At 50.3% G+C, this 27077-nt stretch overlaps 1 protein-coding gene and 1 long non-coding RNA gene across 4 annotated transcripts; one reads left to right on the top strand and one right to left on the bottom strand.

The window, feature by feature from the left end:
* Nucleotides 1-400: 400 nt before the first annotated feature.
* On the top strand, nucleotides 401-27077 carry LOC138813757 (adhesion G protein-coupled receptor E2-like). Of its 3 annotated transcripts, XM_070002157.1 has the most exons (19): nucleotides 401-515; nucleotides 9838-9888; nucleotides 10058-10174; nucleotides 10628-10783; nucleotides 11482-11628; nucleotides 12072-12218; nucleotides 12402-12448; nucleotides 12545-12631; nucleotides 12903-13080; nucleotides 13806-13913; nucleotides 14939-15153; nucleotides 15322-15501; nucleotides 16983-17180; nucleotides 17771-18006; nucleotides 19134-19200; nucleotides 19512-19603; nucleotides 21069-21237; nucleotides 21325-21435; nucleotides 23100-27077. In XM_070002157.1, the coding sequence occupies exons 1-19, from the start codon at nucleotides 458-460 to the stop codon at nucleotides 23106-23108; spliced, it is 2373 nt and encodes a 790-aa protein (XP_069858258.1). In that variant the 5' UTR covers nucleotides 401-457; the 3' UTR covers nucleotides 23109-27077. The 3 variants fall into 3 exon arrangements, with proteins under 3 accessions (XP_069858258.1, XP_069858259.1, XP_069858260.1); XM_070002158.1 differs by lacking the exon at nucleotides 11482-11628; XM_070002159.1 differs by lacking the exons at nucleotides 10628-10783; nucleotides 11482-11628.
* LOC138813768 (uncharacterized) lies at nucleotides 2158-10089 on the bottom strand. Its single transcript, XR_011367860.1, has 3 exons — nucleotides 10036-10089; nucleotides 7521-7638; nucleotides 2158-3848 (listed from the first exon to the last, which is right to left on the bottom strand). It is a non-coding gene; the product is annotated as an uncharacterized lncRNA (long non-coding RNA).

The raw sequence follows: 27077 nt of genomic DNA, 5'->3' as shown, positions 1-27077 counted from the left end.
TGGTAGAGCGCTAGCCTTGAGCTGAAGATCTGAGGGACAGTGCCCAGGCCCAGAGTTCAAGCCCCAAGACCAACAAAAAGAAAAGCAGCTAAATATGTTAATTAGCAATACACACACACACACACACACACACACACACACACACACACACACAGATGCTGGAATCCAGTCGGATGGTTCTACATGTTGAGATGTATTCTAATATGTAACTTCCCACTCCCTGTAACAAAGTATTTTAGGAGCCACCCCCAAAAGGCGTTTTTGTAGAGTTTCTTCTAATACAAAGCAAATACTTGAAAATGGAACTGTGAGTTCCGGAAACATGAACATCATACAGATAAGGGAGTCTCAAAAACAACATTCAGATCAGTGGCTTCCTAAACCATCTTGGTCACGAGTTCTCCTTAAAACAGGAAGCATTTTTTAGCTCATTCAGACCAGAATCAAGTATTTCTCCATGACCAGCCTTGCCAGTTTCTGGACCATGAGACAGGGGTATTTAAGACTGCTCCCAGGTAAGTTGAATTATGACAATGACAAGAGACAGATAATGGTAGCAAATCTTCTCAGTCTTTAACTTGATTTCTGGCTCCTCTATAAATAACAGCAGGGATGATATTTTTTTGAGATGTTCACTCTTTTTTTTTTTCTTTTTTCTGTGGGTTGTGGGCCTTGAATTCTGGGCCTGGGCGCTGTCCTTCAGTGCTTCAGCTCAAGATGAGTGCTCTACCACCTGAGCCACAGCACCACTTCTGGTTTTCTGGTGTTCATTGGAGATGAGTCTCATGGGGGCTTTCCTGCCCGATGGCTTTGAACTGTGATACTCAGATCTCAGCCTCCTGAGTAGCTAGGATCGCAAGTGTGAGCCACAGGTGCTGGGCAGATGTTCATTCTCATGTTAAGTTCTCCAACAGGAAAGTCATTTTTTCCCAGTATCTGTAGTCATCATCCTGATTTGGGACTGGAGTTCTTCAAGGTGTGTCAAGATGTCAAGCCAGACAGGAGCTGATACTTGACCTCTAATACTCTAATCCAAAAGCCATCTGAAGGCAGATGCCAGTGGCTCCTGCCTGTTATTCCAACTACTCTGGAAGCTGAGAACTGAGAATCGTGGTTCAAAGCCAACCCAGGTGGGAAAGTCCGTGAGACTCTTTTATCTCCAACTGGCCAACAAAAAGCCAGAAATGGAGCTGTGGTTCAAGTGGTAGAGTACCAGCCTTGAGTGGAAAAGTTCAAGTGGAAGTGAGTGGCTCTGAGTTCAAATCCTAGCGCCAGCCATAAAAAATACTTTGAAATATTCATATGCATTGTGCTCTGGGGGAGAAAAAAATCTCATCAATATGTTTAGTGTTCATTTCCTTTAATAGTGAGAATAGTAATAATTTAACAATGAGGAGCCTGTCAGCAGCTGAGGCATATATCTTAGGTACTTGTCTCTTCGGCTGTAACCTGTTTCTTGGTATTTATGAATATATTTGGTATTTATGAATATAACTTGGTATTTATAAATATAACTTCCTGTCTGATGTGTATATTATGAATATAACTTGGTACTTATGAATATAACTTCCTATCTGATGTGTAAAACATGACTTTTTTTCCAAAGCTGGGAACACTTTGAACAGCACTGAATAGAGTAGAAAAACTTGTTTTATTGGTCCTGGGGCCTGAACTCTGGGTCTGGGTGCTGTCTCTCAGCTTTTCAGCTCAAAGCTGGTGCTCTACCACTGAAAGGAGTCACTTCAGATTTTCTGAGTGGTTTATTGGAGATAAGAGTCTCATGGACTTTTCTGCCCGGCCTGGCTTTGAACCTTGATCCTCAGATCTCAGCCTCCTGAGTAGCTAGGATTAAAGGCCTGAGCCACCAGCTTCAGGCTTTAAATAGTGTAAAAATTTAAAACAAATTCAGTGCTGTCAGCTTCTTCAAGAGGTAGGTGTGTGTGTGTGTGTGTGTGTGTGTGTGCTTTAGTTTGCTTTAGTTTGCTGTTGAGACAGGTTCTCACTATGCTGCCCAGGCTGACCTCTGCCGCGGACCGGGTTCTGTCGGGACGACGGAGGATACCTAGGGGAGGAACCTGGAATAGGACGGGGAGATGGCAAACAGACAACTCACACACATTAGGAGTGGATGCTGAGTGCTGAGTGCGATTTAATGCAGAGGATAACAAACTTTTATAGCAAAAGTCTCCATAAGAAAGGGCAAAAGGTTACATAATCTTGCTGCAGGGCTTCATTCTTGGGCGGTCACCAGCTGGTCGCCTGAAAGGGCAAAAGGTTACACAACCTTGCTGCAGGGCTTCGTCCTTGGGTGGTCACCAACTGGTCGCCTGATAGGCACTTGATTCCAGCTTTACCTCTATTTTTAAGAAATACAATGGTTTTCGATGATTGTCACCAATTAACCACTACTTTTTTCTATAGAGGCCTTAACTGTCCCATTAAGATCTTTCCTGTTTCTTCTTTAATAGTAAGCACCAAGGAGACTTAGATTTAGCAAGTCTCTTAGTAAATGAGGAAGTTCTTTCTCCTAAGTAGTTATCTCAGCAATTGCCATACATTCTTTCTGTTCTAGCCGCACCTACAACTTTTTGTAAATCTCTTACAATTCCTTCTGCTGGAGTGACTTTGTGAAACCCCCAATACTTTTATATTTACTTATAACTTGTCTACTAGCCTCCATAAGAGGGGTTTCAGGGTAGCACTTAACTCTGGTGAGTTAGTCATATTTTTAAGACACTCATCAGATATTGGAGTCATCAACACTCTTAAAGAGCTTTGAATAAGGGAACGTTGACAATGAGAAAGTACAATGAGCAGTAGAAACAGTAAAAGATTAATAGGCACTCTTATGAGGAAAAGATAGGCAGAAACACATCTTTTCCAGGCGTTTTGCCAGCCTTTTCCCAGGAGTAGGCCTCTTAGAAGCCCTATTCTCCGAGGTAGACTTCGGTGAAGTCCCAAAACTTGGAGATAGGTTTCTGTAAAGCCCCATTCTCTGAGGTAGACTTCGGTGAAGTCCCAAAACTCAGAGTCCCAAAACCATCTATCATGGTCTGATAGATGGTTTCCCATGCTAAGCAGACTCTACTGGGGTCGGCGTGGCATTTGCCCCTTTTTTTTTTTTTTTTTTTAATTTTCACCAGTCCTGACTCCTTGTATCAATTTTATACCAGCTGTACTTGTAAGCTCCAATTTTAAGACATACTCATACCATTTGCGACATACTTAAACTTTCTGAGGTTTGTCTTAAAGACAATCCTTACTTTTCAAATTTCCCCAATTCTCTTTCCAAGGCTTTCTTTACTTCCTTCTTTCTTTTACAATTCCTTTCCCAAGGCTTTCTTTACCACCCTCTTTCTTTACAATCTCTTGACCATCTTTGTGGCTGTAGTTTAAAACTGCCCAATTTTCCTTTGGCTTGCGGAACCTTTATCTTAGAACAGCCTAGATTTTAAGGCTAAGAGTATTACCTCTATTGATAACACACTCAGGTTATTACCATATGAGTCAAACTAGGCTGTGACCCTAGAGTGGATTTCAGTGCCTAAGACAAGCAAGCCAGTGATATCCTTGTCCCCAATATCCACTGTGGGAAGAGGGGATTTCTGGATATCACCCAAAAGAATGTCCCACAAGATCTTAGATTTAGCAGCAGTCAACCAGGAAGCCGACTCAGGTGATGGAATCAAGCAGGAGTTCCTCCAGGTGACTGTCAGGCCGTCGTTGAACTTTACCCATTAAGGTGTACAGCAGTAGCAGCAGCAGCAGCAGCAACCACAACAGCCGGGTCTCTCAGTGGCTCCAAGGGACTGTCACACCTCATGCTGGGCTGTAAATTCCTACACAGACTGGTTAAGGATGCAAGTAATACATAGGCTTGGCAGGCCGTGACTCGGTTGGTTTCTAAGAACATTTAGACAATAGCCCAGGACAATTTACCAAAATAACTTTTTTTTTTTTTTTACTAACCAGATTTTTTTTTTTTTTATAAATAGACACAGAAGGCTTAGTCTTGTAACCATCTCTGACAAATGCAGTCTCCACATCTTGCACACCTACAACAGTTAACACTATTTTTTATGCCCTTTTAAAAAATTATTTTACCTATTTTGCCTCATTTTTCCAAAACTGACTCTGGACCCTTGATCTTAAAATGGGGGTAGAAGGGCGAAGGTCCATCTTCTGTAACTTCTTCAAGCTGACTTTAGGGGCGTTGATCTTACCTAGCCAAGAACCTATAACCTTAGCCTATTTTACAAAGAGGTCATCAGGGTTAGATGTCATTAAGAACAATATTTAACTTTTGACAACTGCACAGACATTTTCTCCAGCTATAGCAGTGTTTAGCACTCTGGTTTACAAAATCATCTTTCCGGATGACTTAGGAATGTGATCTCTAGTGACCCTAACACAATGCCTAAGTTACCTTTGCAGGCCTTTAGACAGGTATCAATAGAAACACACTCTCAGGTTTACAAACTTTTTCCTGAGAAGATGAATTTCACGTAGCTGGTGTCAGCTCAATAGTTACTGCCAATTAGAGCTTTTGGCACATAAAGGGGTTGAGATTTAAACTATCTCCCACATTTTATAACATTAGCTTTTTACTATCACAGAGGACTGGCAAGTTCCTGTCCCTTACAAGGTAGTCATGAACATTAGGCATGCTTATAAACTCTTCCCATGACCTCCCGGCTCTGACCAGTTTTGAAGGGCCATGCACAAATGACTCTAGGATCTGACATTTCTGCCATCCAAGCAGTGGCTTACTGCCTCTGGATGCTCCACCATTGCTTTTGTCCCAGGAGTGTCTTCTCTACATTGGGATAAATGCCTCATTGGCATTTTCCTTAGCTGGTTGCTGGACTTGAACTCGGGGCCTGAGCACTGTCCCTCAGCTCTACAGCTCAAGGCTAGCACTCTGCCACTTTGAGTCCCAGACTCGGGGCTTGAATGCTGTCCCCTAACTCTTCAGTCCAAGGCTAGCACTCTGCCACTGTGAGTCTCCAGCTTGGGGCTTGAGTACTGTCCCCTGACTCTTTAGTCCAGGGCTAGTACTGTGCTGGCTGAATAGAGGTGACAGTCTCACAGGGACTTTTTTGTGTGCCCGGGCTGGCTTTGAACCTGTTTGCAGATCAGTGAGTCTTATAAAAGGCCACTTTACTCCAATTAAAAGCAACAAGGTGGTCAACATAGAAGTAGCTTTTAAGCATGCACTTACCTGACACTTATTAAGAGTCAAAGTTACATCTGACAAACTGTAAGAATCCTCTGTGCTTTGCTTTGGGCTTGCTGGAAACTTAAAAACCTATAAGAGCAAACTAGAATAGCAATCATTTTGATAATCCTATTTTTTTTTTTTTGCACATTGAGGCCAATGTCAAGAATGATTTTACATTTAAACTTTATATCCAAAAATCCATTCCCTATTTTTTTAAACCTCTTATTAATCACCTTTAATATTTTATACTTTAGTTTTCATTTGCATTTTGAAAAGATCCCTTGAAATCTTGAGGCCAAGTGTCACTCATTGTCTCTTGGCTGCTTGTTTTAAAACAGATACACATTAAAAATTTTAAACTCAAATGACAATTTTCCTTAATGCAAGAATTACAGTCACCTTTACTATACCACAAAGCTAGATTTAACATCTTTATAACTTTTAAAACCATCCTAATTGTAGAACATAATTGAAAGTAAGCCACATTATACAAATAACTTTTTGCCCTCTTTTTAAGGCCTTCCTAATTTTAATGTTAACACATCTAAGGGGAAGTTTTAGCAATACTAATCAGATCATCACACCACTCATTTTAACCATCATGTTTTCAGTGTCTATCTGCAGGGAAAAGAGAGAACAAAGATGGGCCACTCAGCCCCTTCTATGGAATGGGCACACACTCAATCCGACTCTTTAGGGTTAGATGAACTGCGTTTGTGCCAGCTTGCCTCACCATGCGTGGACTCCTCCCAGGGCCTGTCCCACTGCATGACAAGCTGAACTGCACTTCTGCTTGTTCACCCTTCACCCCTAAAGATAGGTCTTCTGTTGGTTTCTAAGTTTTTCCCCGTCTCTTCTCTTGGTTCTCAAATGAAATACAGTTTTAGATAGACAGAACAGGTAACATCTTTGACAGTGTTAAACTAACCTTTACATTTAAATTTCTAATATTTATCCCCAAATTTTAGCCAAGGGAATTAGACCCCAAACAGCCAATGCATTTTTGTTAAGCCAGATAACTTGATTACAGTATAAACAGTCTTATGCATTTTAAAATATTAGTTTTTAAAATACCAGATTTTCTAATTTGCAAGTTAAAGAACCTTTTTAAAAGCCATTTAAAACAATGTGAAGATTTTTAAAATTTTTTGGTAATGTCCAAACCTCATAACCTTTTGAATTTTAAATTTAAACTCACCCAATTGTTACAGCATGCTAACAATTTTTTATCTTTGAACACGTTCACTGACACACACAAAACACACAGATCTTAAAGCGCGCAAAAATCAAAATCAGTTGTACGTACATTATTTAAAGTTTTTAAACAAAAATTTAAGACAGTATTTCTTTTAAACTAGGTACCTTTGCTGGGCTTCATTTTCCCAGAGCTTGCTTATCTAGCAAGGCAATTCACTAATTAGTCTTTTGAATCTCTGTGCTGTTCTCATTCAGCAAACTGAATCCAGAGTCTGCAGAGTGAGCCTGTCACACTCACCCAAATCTTCCCTACCTCAGAAAACATAAAACGAACACACACACTAAACAAGACAAACAAGTGGCCACAAAGACAAAATCAGGTCTCAGTGAATGGGGTGACATCTCACCACTTACCAGGGGACTCAAACCCCCTCTACCCGATCTCAAGGACAGCCCCACCCAGGGGTTCCAGGGGACGTCTCCCACTAGCCCCGCTGGCAGTCTTATAGCGCGTCCGCCAAGACTCTCCGCCAGCCCCAAGACCACACCTGCAGGCTTTCACCATTCCTGAAATATGAAAATTGTATCAAATTATCTGTTTCTTATTCTCTTGGGGAGGGGCTGGTTGCCCCTCTGTCCGTTTTTTGTTTCCTCTTGAAGAGGAGTTCCCTCTTTATGGAACTTAGATTTACATTCACTTTTTCAATGGTTCCCTTTTTCCGTTTTTTGTTTCCTCTCGAAGGAGGAGTTCCGTCTTTATGGAACTTAGATTTACATTCACTTTTTCAATGGTTCCCTTTTTCCGTTTTTTGTTTCCTCTCGAAGGAGGAGTTCCGTCTTTATGGAACTTAGAATTACATTCACTTTTTCAATGGTTTCCTTTTTCCTGCGGGAACCAAGGATTAGTTTGTTCTCCCACTGCTGCTGTGGAGTATATGTTTTAAAATAGAGACAAACTATCCTTATTCTTAGAAGATGAACTCCCCATGATTTACTCGTTATCTTTCTCAGTCACAACTGAGGGGCCTGCAGCACCCCAACGAGCTTCTGACTACTATTCCAGGTGAAAGGAAAAGAGAGAGAGAGAGAGAGAGATGCTTACCTCCCAAGGTTCCTTGACTGAAGAAACTGCTTCGTGCCCCGCTCTGAGCCCCACGTTGGGCGCCACCTGCCGCGGACCGGGTTCTGTCGGGACGACGGAGGATACCTAGGGGAGGAACCTGGAATAGGACGGGGAGATGGCAAACAGACAACTCACACACATTAGGAGTGGATGCTGAGTGCTGAGTGCTGAGTGCGATTTAATGCAGAGGATAACAAACTTTTATAGCAAAAGTCTCCATAAGAAAGGGCAAAAGGTTACATAATCTTGCTGCAGGGCTTCATTCTTGGGCGGTCACCAGCTGGTCGCCTGAAAGGGCAAAAGGTTACACAACCTTGCTGCAGGGCTTCGTCCTTGGGTGGTCACCAACTGGTCGCCTGATAGGCACTTGATTCCAGCTTTACCTCTATTTTTAAGAAATACAATGGTTTTCGATGATTGTCACCAATTAACCACTACTTTTTTCTATAGAGGCCTTAACTGTCCCATTAAGATCTTTCCTGTTTCTTCTTTAATAGTAAGCACCAAGGAGACTTAGATTTAGCAAGTCTCTTAGTAAATGAGGAAGTTCTTTCTCCTAAGTAGTTATCTCAGCAATTGCCATACATTCTTTCTGTTCTAGCCGCACCTACAACTTTTTGTAAATCTCTTACAATTCCTTCTGCTGGAGTGACTTTGTGAAACCCCCAATACTTTTATATTTACTTATAACTTGTCTACTAGCCTCCATAAGAGGGGTTTCAGGGTAGCACTTAACTCTGGTGAGTTAGTCATATTTTTAAGACACTCATCAGATATTGGAGTCATCAACACTCTTAAAGAGCTTTGAATAAGGGAACGTTGACAATGAGAAAGTACAATGAGCAGTAGAAACAGTAAAAGATTAATAGGCACTCTTATGAGGAAAAGATAGGCAGAAACACATCTTTTCCAGGCGTTTTGCCAGCCTTTTCCCAGGAGTAGGCCTCTTAGAAGCCCTATTCTCCGAGGTAGACTTCGGTGAAGTCCCAAAACTTGGAGATAGGTTTCTGTAAAGCCCCATTCTCTGAGGTAGACTTCGGTGAAGTCCCAAAACTCAGAGATAGGTCTCGAGGCCCCTATCATGGTCTGATAGATGGTTTCCCATGCTAAGCAGACTCTACTGGGGTCGGCGTGGCAGACCTCAAACTCCTGGGCTCCAGCAATCCTTGTGGCTCAGCCTCCCAAACAGCAGGGACTAGAGGCACACCCTGCTACACCCAGCTAGGGCACATTCTAAGTGTGTATGCGCACCATGCACAGGGGCAAAGGAGCGTGGCTGTACATGCGGACATAGACATTAGAATTCACTTTTTCCTGTAACTCAGCCACCATCCCAGAGAGCCAGGTGGTATGGAGAGCAATGGTAGAATCTGGGTCCCGATTCCTAGGTTCAAATCCTGGTTTTGTCTCTTATCAGTGACATTGATACTCATGAGCTCTCCTCTCCTTGAGCTTTGATTTGCCCTTATGTAAAATAGGGGGGATAATAGCACTATTATCTTATTTCTTCTGGCAGAAACTGGGGACTAGGGAGAGGGGCCATAAATCAATTCATATGTTCCAAAGCTTGGCATAGTTGTATATTACATGTCCCTTAGTGTTTAAAACATGATTATGTGTCCTGCTGCAATGGTTCATGCTGCCTGTCAGAGGAGGCAGAGAACAGGAGGATCGTAATTTGAGGCCGCATCAGGCAAGAAGTATGTGAGGTGGTAAGGAGAAGTCCCAGGTGCCTATAGAGTGTACCCATCCTTCTGTCCTCCTACTCTGTCTGTCTGTCTGTCTCTGTCTCTCCCTCTGTTTTCTCACCTGCTCAGCCCCTTTCCTGCATCTCTCTGTTGAATGGAGACCAGACAGGACCTGCCCTGGGCAGGGGCCAACCACCCCCAGGCCCAGCATCAGGAACAGAGGGGCACAGCCCCTCCGCAGCCCATCACGGGAACTTCCCCTCTGCGGTCTGAAGGCACGGGGAGCTGGGCTGGTGGCAATTTGAGGAAATGTCCGGTCCGGGGCCTCTGTTCTTCCCTGAAGACCAGGCACTGCCTGGCCCGGGCTGCTCCTGCCCTGGCACAGGAAGGAGATGGCATCGCCCCGCTCCTTGCCCGTGGCGCAGAATGAGGATGGGGTGGCCAGGCCCCCTGTCCCTGTCCTGAAGGGACCCCAAGAGTGCCGTGGCCATGGGCTCGCAGAGGCGCCCATGGGACAAACCCTGGAGCTGACATAATGCGAGCCTCGGAGCGTGGTCGGCACCCCCACCCCTCAAAGCCACCCCGACCCCTCCCCCGCTCCGTTGCAGTGCTGTGCACGGTGCTGAGTCTGTGTGGAGCTGCAGCCCAGGAGGCAGGAGGTGAGTGCAGGGAGCACTGGAGGCTGGGGGCAGCGTCCTCCCCGCGCCCCTCAGCCCAGGGAGGACACAGGGCCGCCCCCTCTTCCCCCCCTCCCCTGGGCCCTCCCCCGGGATGGCGCTGGCCCCGCCCCTGCCCTGGCTCCTCACCTGGTCCCCGTCCCTGCCTCAGGCTGCGCCAGGTGGTGTCCTCCGAACTCCAAGTGTCTCAGTGCCGACACCTGCCGCTGTGATGCGGGATTCAGTTCAGTCGAGGAGCTCATCACCAGCCCTGACGGCAGCTGTGACGGTACAGAGGCCTGGGGTGCTGGGCACACTGGGGGGGTCTAGTCCTGTGAGAGTGGGGGACATGGGTCACAGTTGGGGTCCATCACTGAAGGAGAGAAAAGAAGGGGAAAAACAAGAAATCAATGTGCACGGCTTCCTGTGGAGAAAGGACCTGGGTGGCCAGGAGTCTGTGCGTCCATCTGCCCTCGGACTAGGAGAGGGAGGTGCTGAGCCTCCAGCCCATCCCCTACCCTGTCACTGTCCACTGTGCCTAAATCCTGCGTGTCACCCTGAGAATTCAGGGCAGAGCTGACTGATCAGCCTTCAGGAATGGCCTGCTTCCCGTGCAGCCCGGCTTCAGAGCGCAGCTCAAGATTCTTTCAAAAGCAAGATCAGCCCCAGTGCTGGGGGTCAGGTTGGGGATGGGGGAGTCTCCTTCCTGAGAGAACTCACACCTTTGGCCTGTTTGTTGCAGACATCAACGAGTGTGCACCACCTTTGAGGACGTACTGTGGGAAGTTTGCAGACTGCGAGAACACAGAAGGGAGCTACTACTGCACGTGCAGCCCAGGATATGCACTCAAGTCTGGGGACAAAATATTCAGGAACGAGAGTGAGAACACGTGTCAAGGTGAGACCCCACCCTCCTCCCCATCACCAAGGAATGGCTGTAAAAGCGCCTAGAGCGTGAGCCGGGCTGGACAGGTGCGCGCGCACCTGTGCACAAACGTCTAGCTGCAAGGCGGTGTCAAGGTCAGGACCCCACTCTCTGAAAACACCGTGGACATGTGAGATGTGTTAAGATCCTTGGATGGTGTGCTGAGACACAGAGACAGAAACAATGGAGAAAACTCCTATCTTGTCAAGATTTTAAAACTACAGTATTAAGCTGGTAGAGCTTGGCTAGTGCTGGGCGCCTGGGTAGTGGGCGTGGTTTCAGTGGGCGTGGTTGGAGGGGCGGAGCTACGTGGTGGGGCGTGGCTCCATCTTGGACCACCTGTCTGGAAGGCACAATGTCTTTTGCTTTGTTTGGCCCCTTTTTGCGAGGGAGTTGAGGGTGAACGCTGGGGCCTTGTGCGAGGGAGGCAAGCACTCCAGCTAATGAGTCATGATGACTCACACCTCAGCCAATGAGCTGCGACCGTCACCAGGCCACACCCCCACCCCTGAGCCACGCCCCACCGCGGGCCACGCCCCACCGCCGGCCACGCCCCGGGGTTCTTAGTCTGTAGACCAGGTGGGCACCGTTGAGGCTGAGAGAGGCAGACTGCCTGGCTGCGGCGGTGCCAGAGGGTCGGGCAGGCTCTGACTCTCACACCTTGTCCTCAGACGTGAACGAATGCACCTCCGGCCACCACAGCTGCCACAGCTCCGCCCATTGCCTCAACAAAGCCGGCGGGTACGAGTGCCGCTGCCGACGCGGCTGGAGGCCGATCCCGGGATCCCCCGAAGGCCCAACGCACACCCAGTGTGAAGGTCCGCAGCTTGCAGACTCCGCCACTCCCAGGCACCGGCGGGGGCCACGCCCACCGCTTAGCCACACCCTGAATGGCCACACCCACAGGCTAGATACCACTGTCTGGCCACGCCCACTGTTGGGCGTGCCTACACTTTGCCACGCCCCTCTTCATCTCGCCTCTGACTTTCCTGCCTACGCTTAGCCACGCCCGCGGCTGGAGAGTCCACGGCTGGCCACGCCCCTCGCTTTGCGGCGCCCTCCTGGCCACGCCCCGTGCGCCCTGGCTGGACCTGGAGCCCCAGTCCGCTGATGACTGACATGGGACGCGATTCCAGACGCCCCACGGCCCGGCGCACGCGCACGGGCGTCCGCCCGAGCCCCTCGCCCTCCGCCACCGCGGCTGACCACCTTGAATTACCGCGGGGCGGGGACGGGGTCTGAGCCGTTCCTGTCTCCGCAGACGTGGACGAGTGCCGCTCCGGACAGCACCAGTGCCACAGCTCCGCCGTCTGCGTCAACACTGTGGGGTCCTACAGGTGCCGCTGCCCCCCAGGCTGGCGGCCGCTGCCGGGGCCCTCCGGGGACCCGAGGAGGACCGCGTGCGCAGGTGCCCGAGCCCCGCCCCGCCCCGCTCCCAGCGCCCCGCCCACTCCCCGCCCCGCCCACTCCCCGCCCCGCCCACTCCCCGCCCCGCCCACTCCCCGCCCCGCCCCGCCCCGCCCGCTCCCCAGCCCCGCCCCGCCCACTCCCCGCCCCGCCCCGCCCACCGAGACCCGTTCTGTCCCCGCAGAGGTCGTCTTCCCAGCCTGGACGGCGCCCCCCGGAATCCACAGCCCGGTGAGGGGCGCAGCGGGGCCGGGGTGGGGTGAGGCCCCTCGGCCGCCCCACGCACCCCGCGCGGGCCGGGCTCTGAGCGCCCCCTCTGCCCCCCAGGCTCTGGCCGCCTTCTTGGAGGAGATGCAGAATCTGACCAGAGACTTCCAGCCACACACAGCCCGGGACACAGCGGACGCCATCCAGGTGAGCGGGGCGCGGGGGAGGCCAGGGCAGCGATCTGACAGAGGAGAGGCCGCGCGGCGGCGGGGTCCTGCCGCCTGTGGAAGGACAGACACACACACACACGCACATACACCAAGTGCACTCACTAGTTTCTCTCTTGCTCTCAACCTGGGCACAGCTTCCATCCGCTCTGGATTATCTTCGGGCCTCTGGGCCCGTGGCCGGGTGGTTTAGCTTCTCCATGCCGTCTCTCTGGCCTGTGGTCACGTTGCCTCTGCCCTCCATCCTCCAGAGCGTCTTGGGGAGTCTGGATGAGCTGCTGGAGACCCCTGGGGACCTGCAGACCCTGCCTCGCTCACAGCAGCACTGTGCGGCCACTAAGCTGCTCCTGGACCTGGAAAACACACTGAGAGGCCTGGGCCAGACCCTGCCGGAGGGGTCACTCACCTTCCTGGGTCCTGCAGGCACAGGTGCGGGCCCCACCCCCACCACAGACAAGTGCCTGACGGTCCTCAAGTCTCTAACAAATGCAGGATGTTTGTTGAAGGTTTTGGTGCATGATTAAGGTTGTAAGACTTAGTACTGTTGTGATATCTTGTAGAATCATTGCAATACTTTTCCCTCCTGCTGTCTTTTGTAAAGAAAGTTAGAAAGGATTCAGGTCAGTGTGCGTGTGCACACACACAGTTGCAAGACTTGAACTCAGGGGCTGGGCACAGTCACAGACTTCCAGCTTTTTGGCAGATAATTGGAGATAAGAATCTCACAGATTTTCCTGCCCAAGCTGGCTTCCAACTTCATATCCTCAGATCTCAACTTCCTGAGTAGCTGGGGTTACAGGCATGAGCAATTGGTGCTGAGCAGTCTTTTTTTTAACATTTCTACTTTCTCCTGTGTCAGTTCTGGAAGTGTGTGTGTCCTGAGGAATTTGTCTGTTGCACCTGAGATTGTCAAACACTTGCTGTGTAAATGCTATTATTATTTTAAGCCTTTGCAAATGACAATCTCACCTACATTACACACAATATATGTACTATTGTTCTGTGACTATATACGTGACATAGCATATATACATTATATATAACACCATACATACATTATACATTATATGCATCATATATCTGCATTATATATACACATGCATGCACATATTTGTCCTCATCTAACTCTGCTTGTGTTATGTCCATCTTCACAGAACTGACCCTGGAGTTGCAGGTTCCAGGCGACAGGCAAGTCACCTTGAGTCAGAATCAGACAAAGATGCAGCTGACCTGGGATCTGGCCCAGAAGCCCGGTCACCCAGGTAATGGCCAACATGGTATCCATGGCACTGAGGCCTCCTGGTAGGAAAAGATGTCATTGAAAACAGAGTTAAAGCCGGGCGCTGGTGGCTCACACCTGTAATCCTAGCTACTCAGGAGGCTGAGATCTGAGGATCGCAGTTCAAAGCCAGCCCGGGCAAGAGAGACCGTGAGACTCCTATCTCCAATAAACCACCAGAAAACCGGAAGTGGCGCTGTAGCTCAAGTGGTAGAGTACTCGCCTTGAGCTGAAGAGCTGAGGGACAGCGCCCAGGCCCAGAGTTCAAGCCCCACGACCGACAAAAAAAAAAAAAAAAAACAAGAGTTAAGCGGGGAGACAGTGGCTCAAGCCTGTAATCCTAGCCAGTCAGGAAGCTGAGATCTGAGGATGGCGGTTCAAAGCCAGCCCAGGCAGGAAAGGCCGTGAAACTCTTATCTCCAATAAACCACCAGAAAGCTGGAAGTGGTGCTGTGACTCAAGTGGTAGAGCTCTAGCCTGAGCTGAAGAGCTGAGGGACAGTGCCCAGGCCCAGAGTTCATGTCCCACAATCGGGGGGGGGGTGGAAGGGGGGGAACAGCTCTGGCAGGAAAGACTGCAAGACTCTTATCTCCACGTAACCACTCAAAAACAAGAAGTGGAGCTGTGTCTCAAAATGATTGGGTTCAGGGCTGGGAAGAAAAAAGCCGGAAGTAGTGCTGTGGCTCAAGTGGTAGAGTGCTAGCCTTGAGCTGAAGAGCTGAGGGACAGCGCCCAGGCCTAGAGTTCAGGCCCCATGACCGGACCAAAAAAATACAAAATCAGGTGCAGTGGCTCATACCTATAATCTCAGCCACTCAGAAGGCTAAGATCTGAAGATTGCATTCAAAGCCAGCCTGCAAAGGAAAGCCCATGAGACTGATTTCCAATTAACTACCCCAGTAAAAGCATACACAATTTAATGGAGCATGGGAGAGGGGTGAGGCCACGGGAGGAAGGGTCCATCTGAGGAGGAGGCACCCCGAGCTCATCCTTGCGTTTGGCCCACAGGCCCCGCCATGGTGGGTCTCATCTCCATTCCCAAGATGGACAAGCTGCTGGCTGAGGCTCCGCTGGTCCTCGAGTCAGAGCAGGAGGCAACTGCTGAGACAAACTGGGGCCCACACCTGACACCAGTCCTGCTCTCCGATGTCATCACAGCCTTCCTGAGCCACCGGGACACGCAGAACCTCAGCTCCCCGGTGACCTTCACCTTCTCCCACCGTGTGAGCTCCGGTGGACGGGCGATGGGCAGGGAAGAGCCTGAGTTCAGGACACACCCTGGTTGTGCATCTTGGCTTTGGGGCCCCCCACCCCAAGAGCCAGCCCTTCCCAGGCCAGCCTGGGCCTTCATCTCTGAGCCCGTGTCTCTCGCCCCTGTCCTGTCCCTGCAGCCGGTGAGCGCTGGGCCGCGGCGTGGGGTGCTCTGCGTGTCCTGGCTCGGTGGCCGGGGTGAGTGTGGACACTGGGTCACCGCGGGCTGCGAGACGGTGGACACCAGAGACTCCAGCACCACCTGCAGCTGCTCCCACCTGAGCAGCTTCGCCGTGCTCATGGCCCACGATGGCAGGCAGGTGAGACCATGCGCAGCCTCCGCTGTCGCCGGCAGACCGGCACCCAGGGAGCTGTGGAAGTGAAAGGAGTGCGCAGGGAGGAGCCGCGCCTGCGCGCTGCTGGATGCTCAGGAGGCTGAGATCTGAGGATCATGGTTCAAAGCCAGCCTAGCAGGAAAGGCCTTGAAGTTCTTTTCTCCAATGAACCGCCAAAAGGCAGTGTAGCTGTAGCTCAAGGGCTAGAGCGCCAGCCTTGAGCACAAAAGCTCAGGGACAGTGCCCTGGCCCTGAGTTCAAGCCCAGGACTGGCAAAACACACACACACACACACACACACACACACACACACTTCAAATTGAGGCTGGGTGCAGTGGCTCAAGCCTGTCATTCTGTTTCCCTGGGAGGAATCAGGTAGCCACGGTGGCAGTTCGAGGCCAGCCCAGGCAAGATGTTAAGAGGCTTCATCTCAACCAATGGTTGGGCGCAGTGGCACACGCCTGGCCTGTTTTCCAGGCTACAGGGGAACCAAAATAGTGGGGCACAGACAGGGGCGTGTGCCTGTCATGCCAAGTGTCCCAGAGAAGCACAGATAGGAAGATTGCCTAGCAGACCCGACCTTGAAAACAACCAATGCACCCATGTAACTTGTGAGCAGGGACGGGAGGGGAAATTGGCTGGAAAATAATGGAAGGGGTGACATCGTTCCAAAAAAGGAAATGCACTCATTACCTGGCGTCTAAAATGGTAGCCCCTCTGCACCCCACATTCATAGTAACAATGAAATTATTTTTTAAAAAAATTTAACCAATGCAAAAATGAGCTGCGGACCTGGCTCATGGCAGGGGCGTGGCTCATGGCAGGGGCGGGGCTCATGGCAGGGGCGGGGCTCATGGCAGGGGCGGGGCTCGTGATGTGGGGCGTGACTCATGGCAGGGGTGTGGCTCATGGCAGGGGTGTGGCTCATGGCAGGGGTGTGGCTCGTAGCATGGGGCGTGGCTCATGGCAGGGGCGTGGCTCATGGCAGGGGCGGGGCTCGTGGCAGGGGCGGGGACCATGGCAGGGGCGTGGCTCATGGCAGGGGCGTGGCTCATGGCAGGGGCGGGGCTCGTGGCAGGGGCGGGGCTCGTGGCATGTGTCGGGGCTCCTGGTGTGGGTAAGGCTGGAGGAAGGGGCGGGACTCCACAGTAGGTGGGCGTGGCTCTGTGGTAGGGGGCGTGGTCCTGTGGGCATGATTTGGAGGGGCGTGGCCAAGGTGGTAGACCAGCTGCCTAGGAGGAGCACCAGGCCCTGTGTTAAATGCTCACTGCAGCAAAATATGAGTAAGCATCTCTTGTAATCTAAAACTCCAAGCCTGGTCACACTTAGCCATCAAGTTCACAAATTTCCCTGGGTCCTTCTTTCTATAACGTGCTAAGCCAAATACTAATGGGTCTGGGGTGGGGGGGGCGGTCACTGACCCCAAGCGGGAGGCAGTGACCACCGCCTCTGCTCCGCCCCCCCAGGAAGCCGACCCCGCCCTGGCCCTCATCACCCAAGTGGGGCTCGGCCTCTCCCTGCTCTGCCTCCTCCTGGCGGCCCTCACCTTCCTCCTGTGCAGGGCCATCCGCAACCTCAGCACCACCCTGCACCTGCAGCTCTCCATCTGCCTCTTCCTCGCCCACCTCCTCTTCCTCACCGCCATCCACCGCACCGAGCCCAAGGTACCCACCGTGCCCCTCGGCCCCCAGCCCCTGCCCCGCCCAGGGGCGCCCGGAGCCAGGCTGCCGCCTTGGACTGTGAAATGAAGTGGCACTGAGAAAGTAGACCGGCATGGCGGCTCACACTGATCCTGGACACTCGGGGGGCAGAGTTTGGTGGGACTGTGATTCCAGGTCAGCCCAGATAAACGGGGGAAAGTCCGTAGAACCCCACTTCAGCAGAGGAGGCTGGGCACGCAGGGTGGTGCGCGCCTGCAACGCAGCTTTGATGGGCCGCACACACAGGAGGATCGCAGTCTGGGCGGGGCCAGCCTTAAAACAGTGAGAAAAAGGTGTTCCACACGTAGCTAGAGCGGAGTGGGTTAGAGGTGAGGCTCGAGTCGTAGCGCACCTGCCCAGCACCTGCCCAGCACGGCAGAACTCTGAGCCCAACCCCCAGTCTGGGCACAGGAGGGGAAGGGCGGGGGGGGGGTCTGCAGTGGGTCACGCTGGGCCCTGCAAGGTTCTCTGGGAAGGGCAGGGGGGGGTCTGCAGTGGGTCACGCTGGGCCCTGCAAGGTTCTCTGGGTGTCTTCTCCCCCCCCCCCCCCGCAGGTGCTCTGCGCCGTCATCGCCGGCGCCCTGCACTACCTCTACCTGGCGGCCTTCACCTGGATGCTGCTGGAGGCGCTGCACCTGCTCCTCGCCGCCCGCCACCTGACGGTGCCGCACTCCTCCGCCAGGAGCAGAGGCTTCCGAGCGCTCGTGCTCCCCGCGGGCTACGGGCTCCCCGCCGTCGCGGTGGCCGCGGCCGCGGCGGCCCGGCCTCGGCTCTACGGCACGCCTGCCCGGTGAGCGCCGCCACCGCCCGCCCCAGCCCTTCCGGCCGCGCGGAACCAACGCGGATGCCGCGCGTTTACTCCAGAGCTTGGCGGGCAAACAGGGATTCTGCTCGTAGGGATGAATTCCGTGCAGCAGAGATGCAGTGGAGCTGCGCACAGGTGACCCAGCCTGTAGTCCCGGCTACTCAGGAGACTGAGGGCTGAGGGCTGTGGTTTAAAGCCGGCCTGAGTAGGAAAATCCAGTGAGACCCTTAGCCCCAATGATCCACCAAAACGTCAGAAGTGATGCTGTGGCTCAAGTGGTAGAGGGCTAGTCTTGAGGAAAAGCAGCTCAGGGACAGTGCCCAGGCCCTGAGTTCAAGCACCAGGACTGCACACACACGCACACACACAGAGTTACATGTCTGGGTTCTACTTTGGCCATGTTTATCTCAGGACCATTGACTTATTTGCCATCTCAAACTAAGTATGACATCCAAAAGAGATGTCACCTCTGCTTGATGGTTCACTGAGTCCTCGCAGAGGTGACATGTGTGGGACATAAACCACGTGTACTTTCTTCCCCATTAGGTCTTTACAGAAAGTCACAGAAGAGACACACTAGTATTGAGGAAGAAAGGGGAAGGAAGAGAGGGAGGGGAAAGGAAGGAGGGAGGAGAAGAGGAAGAGGGAGGGAAGGTAAGGGAAAGGAATGAAAGAGGGAAGGAATGGAGAAAGGGATGGAGGGAGGGGGGAAAATAAAGGAGAGGGAGGGAAAAGGGAGAGAAGGAGGGAAGGAGGGAGAGGAGAAAAGGAGGGATGAGAAAGGAAGTTTAAAATGGAGGGGCTGGGAAGGTGGCTCCGTGGTAGAATGCTTGCCTAGCATGCATGAAGCCCTGGGTTCCATTCCTCAGCACCACAGACACAGAAACAGCCAGAAGTGGTGCTATGGCTCAAGTGGTAGAGTGCTAGCCTTGAGCAAAAGCAGCTCAGGGACAGTGCCCAGATCATAAGTTCAAGCCCCAGGACTAGAAAATAATAACAAACATCATCATCATCATCATAATATAAAAGTAAAGGAAGGAGGGGAAAAGAAGAAAAAAGGAAGGGAAGAAGGAAGAAGGTTTTATCTGCACTGTCGGTTGTGTCTCTGTCAGCTGCTGGCTGAACACAGAGAAGGGCTTCGTGTGGGCTTTCCTCGGCCCGGTCTGCACCATCATCTCTGTGAGTGACTCCTCAGACCTCCTGATACCCATCTGGGCAGGGCGCTACGAACACCCAGGGAGCGGGAATGCCGCAGGCTGGCCCCGGGGTTGGGTTGTGTTCCTGAAACTTCCAGATTCTGATGCTTCCACTAGAGATGGAAGACTGCCATTTGCCATGGGTGTTGGGTGGCCTGACAGGAGATCAAATTGCTCAACTTCCACTCCTGTGGGGCTGGGGTGGGGCTGGGGTGTAGGTGAGGTCCTGGGTTCACCCTCAGCCCTGCAAGGAAACAGAAGGGGCATTCACGGCGCTCCCCTGGTCTCCTCAAGATCAACATGGTGTGCTTTCTGCTGACCCTGTGGGAGGTGAAGAGCAGGCTCTCCACCCTCAGCCGGGACGCGTCCACCCTCCGGGACACCAGGTGAGATGACCCACACGCGTGTGCTCCCCAAAGCCAAACCCACTGTGTGGCCCTGGTGTCCCTTTTCTGGCTGGATACAAAGTTAACAAATGTGCCGGGCACTGGTGACTTCACACCTGTTATCCTGCTACTCAGAAGGCTGAGATCTGAGGATCTCAGTTCAAAGCCAGCCCCGGCAGGAAACTCCCCATGAGACTCTTTTCTCCAATGAACCATGAGTAAACCAGAAGCGGAGCTGTGATTCAAAGGAGTGCCAGCCTTGAGCGGAAGAGCTCAGGGACAGTGCTCAGGCCCTGAATTCAAGCTCCACAACCAAAAAAAAAAAAAGTCAACCTTCCATCCATGATCCCACTAACATCCAGTAGGGTGCTGCTAACACCCCCAAAACGTACTGTCCATCCCTGAACCCAGCTTGTGACGCCACCTCCCACCCCACCCTCCAGCCTACATGTGCCATTCCAGCCAACCATTCCTCCCACCAATCGAAGAAATCCTAACCAACATCAGACTCTCCCAGAATGCTTTGCTGGAACGACAGTTCGCATGTCAATGTTTAGTGATTCACTGTTTGAATGTACTGTCACCTTTATGAATGCAAGGATCTGGTCTTGCTCTCTTCTTTTGTTTTCATATTTTCTTTCTTTCTTTTTGTTTGTTTGCTGGTTGTGGGGTCTGGGCGCTGTCCCTCAGCTCTTCAGCTCAAGGCTAGCACTCTACAACTTGAGCCATAGCACCACTTCCAGCTTTTTCTGCTTATGTGATGCTGAGGAATCTATCCCAGGGCCTCATGCATGCAAGGCAAGCACTTTACCACTAAGCCACCTTCCCAGCCCATTTATATATTTTCATGGTACAAAGGTTTGAACTCAGGGCCTCATGCTTCTTGGCTGGTACTCTACCACTTGAGTCAGTCCTTTTAAGCACTGGTGTTTGTGTGTGTTTGTGTGTGTGTGTGTGTGTGTGCACGCGTGTGCACGCTGGTCCTGGGGCTTGAACTCAAGGCCTGTGGGCTGAGCCTGAGCTTTTGTGCTCAAGGCTAGTGCTCTACCACTTGAGCCACAGCTTTTACTTCTTGCTCTTTTGAGTGTGTGTACACGAGCGCGCGCAAGCACGCGTGCACAAGTGTGTGGTGGTGTTAGAGATAAGGGTCTCACTGACTTTCTTGCTCAGGCTGGCTTTGAACTACGATCCTCAGATCTCAGCCTTCTGAGTAGCTTAGGATGACAGGCAGGAGCCACAGGCACGCATGAAATCATGAGAACTTTATCACGCATCAGCGTCCTCACAGGTCCACAGGTGTCCCCTCAGGAAAGAGACTCACAGTGTGAAACGTCATGACAGTGACCCTCCCAGCTCAGCCTGAGCAGTCAGCCAGAGGAGGGCAGCCAGAACAACATCCGAGCGTTTGTTCTGGTGGTATCACGGCGCTCTGTCTCTCTGTCTCTGCTCTGTCTCCCTGTCCCAGGATGCTGGCATTTAAAGGAGTCGCCCAGCTCTTTATCCTGGGCTGCACGTGGCTCCTGGGCGTCCTGCAGGTGGGCGCGGCGGCGCGGGTCCTGGCGTACCTGTTCACCATCGCCAACAGCCTGCAGGGCGTCTTCCTCTTCCTGGTCTACTGCCTGCTCAGCCAGCAGGTGCCCCCACCCCTCCCCTCCCCTCCCCCCTCGCCCCCTCCCCTCCCCGCCCTCCCCCAGCGCGCCCACAGCTCGCTCCCCCCACAGGTCCGGGATCAATACCGCAGATGGTTCCGAAGGACCGGGAAGTCGGCAGAGGAACCCGCGTCGCACACCCTGTCCAGCCAGGCGGCGCCCGAGGCCGCCCGGCCCGCCCCGGTGAGCGGCCCAGCGCCCCGCTGGCTGACCGGGCCGCGGCCCAGCCCGTCCGCGGTGGGCTGATCCGCGCCGGTCCAGACCTGCGCCCGAGCGCTTGGCAGGGGCCGATGAGCCGTGGGCTCGGGGAAACCAGGCAAACAGAAGTTCAAGAGATTCCATCCACCCAATGGCCGAGAGCCGCCCTCTCCAGTCACAGGAGAAAGCATGAACAGCGGCCCAAGCGTAACGCACGACCTATCTCCAACCGAAATAATAACCACACAGCCCGGCCAGGACTCACGCCTGTCATCCCAGCTTCTCAGGAGGCTGAGATCTGAGGATCAAGGCCCCGAGTCAGCCCGGGCAGGAAAGTCCTTGAGACATTTCATCCCCAAAGAACCACCAAAAAGGTGGGAGGTGGAGGTGTGGCTCGGAGGGTAGAGTGCCAACCATGAGCAAAAAAACGCTAGGCGAGTGTGAGGCCCTGGGTTCGAGTCCCAGCAATGACACAAAGAAAAAAGGAGGGGAGGGAGGATGGAGCGGAGGGAGGAAGGAAGGAAGAGAGAAGAAGGGAGGGAAGGAAGCTTGAAGGAAGAATTTTGGAAGTTTTTACTATATAGAAATTGTATCAAAATTTCATATTGTCCCACTACTGTATATAACTTTTTTATACTAAGTTTAAACTAAATTTAAGTTCCAAAGAGATTAATCTGCACCCCAGAGGGTGTTCCTCACCTGTAACACTAGATACTTGGGAGGCAGACAGGAAGATCACAGTTCAAGGCCAACCTAGGCAAAAGTTAGTGAGATGGGATCTCAAAAATCAAGCCAGGCCTGGGGTGTGGAGTAGAGCCCAAAACCTTGAGTTCAAACCCCAGTACCACAAAATAAATAACTTTTTTTTTTTTTTGCTGGTCATGGGGCCTGAAGTCTGGGCCTAGGTGCTGTCCCTCAACTCTTCAGCTCAAGGCTAACACTCTACCACTTGAGCCACAGGGCCACTTCCACCTTTTTCTGCATATGTGGTATTGAGGAATTGAACCCAGGGCCTCATGCATGGAAGGCAAGCACTCTACCACTGAGCCACCTTCCCAGCCCAATAAATGCTTTAAAAAAAAAAAAAACAAGCCAGGCATAGTGGTGTGCACCTATGATTTCAACTATTCAGGAGAAGATAGGAGGGTCGTGGTCTGAGGCCGACTATGGAAAAATACAAGACCCTATCTGGAAAAACAGACTTTAAAAAGCAAATAAATAAATAAGCAAAAAGTCTAAAGGTGTGGCTCAAGTGATAAAGCACAACCTACACCATCTAGTGTTGGTCCTAATGTGCTGAGTCTGATGTTTGCTAGGTAGGACTTACCCAGGGGCTCTAACACTTTGGCCACGCCCCTGACACCTTAGATAAGCCCCTGGTGCTCAGGCCACACCTCCAATAATTGAACCATGCCCTAGACTAGGAGTTACAACCCTATGCTGCTGACCCCGCCTCAATCCTAAAATTATTATAACAAAGCAAATTAACCAATTAAATCACAAAGTGAGCTTTTTGACCTGAGTACAATCAACCTGATACATTTCATCTTTCTTTTCTTGTTTTTAAAGGGAACTTGTAAGTTAGCATTCTCTAGTCACCTATCATTTTATGGTCTTAGATATCATTTAATCAAATATTATCTTTCCAGGGTAACTAGAAAGATCTTACAAGCTAAACCCGTCTTCTAGAAAATCTGAATAGCCATGCTTGGATCCATTAAGAGAGAAAATGAAGACTTTGTGGTGTTTCAAGAAATCCATCCTGAAAAGCTAGGCACCAGCGGCTCACACCTGTAATCCCAGCTACTCAGGAGGCTGAGATCTGAGGACTGCAGTTCAAAGCCAGACCAGGGAAGAAAAATCCATGAGACTCTTATCTCTAATGAACCACCAAAATCCAGATGTGGAGTTGTGACTCAAGGGGTAGAGTGCCAGCCTTGAACAAAAAAGCTAAGCAAGAACACCAGGCCCTGAGTTCAAGCCCCAATACCAGTGCAAAACTTTTAAATAAAAATGAAGGCCAGAGAAGACATGCATTGTGTTGGCAGTGTAAGGGCGTGACGGGGAGCATGGCTAGCGTTGTCCTTGCAGAATCCCAGGTGTCCTGTGCCTGCTGCTGTTCAACCAGCTCAGCACACAGCTGACCACTGCCACCCAACCCACCCGGGCTAAAGCCTCATCCACAGCCACACCCTGCACTGAAGCCTCTTCTACTCCCCACGACGCTGTGACCAAAAAGATTCACTTCCAAGGACGTTCCTCTCATGTCAACTGAACATAAAGACAGGTCTCACGATGGTGTTTCCATGCATCAGACACTAGGTGGATATAGCCACCTCCTCATCCTCATACCCCTGCCAGTCTTCTAATACCCACCCCCTCCCCTCATTTTCTTTAACTCGAGTTTGCACAAAGGCAAGATGCTTGTCTTTCTGTATCAAGCTTTGTTTCACATCACCTAATGATCTCCATTGCCCTTCCATTTTCTTACAAGTGAGATTATTATTCTTCTTTCTGCTTGAATAATATGCCACTGTTACCATTTTGTTTTGTGGGGTTTTTTTCTTTATCCAGTCATCTGTGGACTGGCACTACTGGACTGGATTTTATACCTTGGATAAGGTGAGTTGATGCCACAAGATACAGGAGCCACACAAGTATCTCTGTAGTAAGCTGACTCACTTCAGGGCTGATAGAGCAGGTTCCTGTAGAAGTTCTATTTTACATTATTTGAGGAACCTCCTTATCAACTTCAGTAGCAGTGTGGCTCATGGAGTCTCCATTCCCATCAACCCTGGAAGGGCTTCTCCTCCTCAGCCAGGCCCGCATCCTCACCCCTGCTGGCTGATTGGTTCATCACTACTAATCATGATGAATATATATATATATATATATATATATATATATATATATATATATATATATTAGGAAGCTGAGATCTGATCACAGTTCAAAGCCAGCCCAGGCAAGAAACTCTTATCTCCAATAAACCACTTAGAAAAACAGAAGTGGTACTGTGGCTCAAGTGGTAGAGCGCTAGCCTTGAGCTGAAGAGCTGAGGAACAGCGCCCAGGCCCAGAGTTCAAGCCCCATAACCGACCAAAGAAAAGAAAGATCTTCGATCCATCTCCAGTTAATTTCTGTACAGAGATGGAGGAATCTAGTTTGGTTGGTTGACCTATATTCTAGCAGACTAGAAAAAAATCTAGAATAGATGACATTCATTGAATGCATATGACCTACTAAAATTGAACCAAAGAGGATAGAGACCACTTATAAAATAGATCTAAACCCAATCAATGAAATTAACTCCATAATACTCTCCCAAGAAAGAAAATCCAAGGACCAGGTACATTCACTGCTGACTTCCACAAGGAAAGAAGAATGAACACCACTGTTGTAGGGAACTAATTGTGGCGCTGAGCTGCAAGAGCCAGGAAAGGGTAGAAGTTAGACTCTGTGCCACCCCCCCCACACACACACATACACCGGTGCTCAGATGGCTGAGAACTGGACCCAGGGAAGGTTGAGACAGAGGAAGGGAGATTTACATTTGAGTTACAGATTTTGAAAGTATTTACCATTTCCCTCTGCCCCCTAACACTAAGGGTACTGTGTACACAAACTGTCTCATATCAACGATTTTAACCACAAAATATACAGACACCTGGTTTTCTGCATGTATAGCCTGTTTTGGCCTATAGTGACCTTCTTTGTACTAACCTAAATAAATAAGCTTGCTTATGGGAACTGGAAGCTCGTGTGTCAGTAGTGCCTTGAGTCCCCTGGACCCTCTTTGCTCTACTCTGTCAGGGTCTGTTCTCATTTCTTTGGCTCCAGTATCCCGTGAAACTCTTACAGGTTGCAGAGGGTAACAACTGTTCCTCCAACTATTCCAGAAAGGGCAGGAACACTGCCAAGTTCATTCTATAGTGCCAGTGCTGTCCTGATATGAAAACAATAAAGAGACGCTGTTGTGGGGGCAAGATGGAGGGTTAGAAGTGGCCACCACTTTGATACAGTGAATGAGAAGCATCAGGTAATATTCAGATTGTATTGTGAAGAGAGAAGACCATTGGGTAATCACAGAAGAGGTCCGCAGGACAGCTGAAACCCACAGAGAAACTGAGGCACCAATGGCTCACACCCGTCATCCCAGCTACTCAGGAGATTGAGATCTGAGGACTGCAGTTGGAAGACAGCCTGGGCAGAAAAGCCCTTGAGATTCTTGTCTCCAATTAACTACCAAAAAGCTGGAAATGGAGCTGTGTGGCTCAAGTGGCAGAGCACCAGCATTGAGCAAAAAAGCTCAGGGGAGGAAAGGAAGAGAGAAGGAAGAGGAAAAGGATTCCACAAGTCTTGCTAAGGGCTCTGAGCTTCTCCCCTCCCCGCCCTGGCCTGGAGCTGCAGAGGGGCTGCCTCCTCCTCCGGCCGATGGCACTGGACTCACACAGCATCTCAGCCATGTTGAAAAGATGTTCTGATCCCTAAAACAGTGACAGAAAAAAAGGCAGAGAAAGATGCTCTGAACAGGCTCAAGGAGGCTTGTAATGCTGCAAATATACCAGCCTGATTTCATAGAGAAATATCAAGGAGATGTGGCAAACCCTGAAAAGAAAAGTTGAAGACTGCATTATCGTTGAGAATGTCCAGGGAAGTTACTTCATGCAGCTGCTGAGAAGAACTTCCCTTTTCAAATGAATTCTGCGACCACAGCTTTAGAAATCGGTGAAGGGTGACTTAGAGAGGACTAGCAGATGTCTTTGCATTGCCTCTTGTTTTTAAATGGCCCAATGGATTGCAGTGCTGTGTTCACATTTATGCAACGCATTCCTGATTTCTAGTCCTGGTGGTTCTGAGAGCAATCTGTGTTCCCCTGCAGTACCTGCCTCAAGTCGAGTGGAAACGATCAGTGTCATAACTATAGCTTTGTCCATTATAAAAAAATTTTGTTTATGCATAATTAAGTTTGTGCTGGAAGTTGACAAGATTTCAGCCACCATCTCCAAATTCTTTGTTTCAGAATCTTGATTTAAAAGTTTTAATTGTGTAAACCTGATCATTTTTTGACTAAAAAATGATACAGAAACTTGACCTTTACAGTAATGATCATGCTGGTGTTGTAATATAAATGCATGTTAGACATGTTTTTCAAAGTTTTATAACTTATAAAGGCCTAAAAATAATGTACAAAACAAAACACAGCCGAGATGCAAAATTCCTTCTTTCTTTTGTTACTTGCAAGTTCTTAGAATGCTCACCTAATCTTGAGTGGTTAGTCACTAGATGTGTGGTATGTTCCAACAAATACGTAATATTTGGGCTGGGAAGGTGGCTCAGTGATAGAGTGTTTGCCTTGCATACATGAGGTCCTGGGTTTGATTCCTCAGCACCACATAAGCAGAAAACGCTGGAAGTGGTGCTGTGCCTCAAGTGGTAGAGGGCTAGCCTTGAGTTCAGGCCCCACGACCGACCTCCCCCCCCCAAATGTAATATTTTCTAATAAATAACGACTTCCAGTAATTAAGAAAAAATGAAATATTAAAAGAACTCATATTAGCAGCACAGACGTTTAAGTACCAGAAGAATTAATCTGTTCTTATGTCTTGAATAAAAAACACTTTCAT

Source organism: Dipodomys merriami, unplaced genomic scaffold (assembly GCF_024711535.1).
Source record: "Dipodomys merriami isolate MVZ:Mamm:240054 unplaced genomic scaffold, mDipMer1.0.p SCAF_6, whole genome shotgun sequence".
NCBI classification, from domain to species: Eukaryota; Metazoa; Chordata; class Mammalia; order Rodentia; family Heteromyidae; genus Dipodomys; species Dipodomys merriami.
This window is presented reverse-complemented; position numbering and strand designations above follow the sequence as displayed.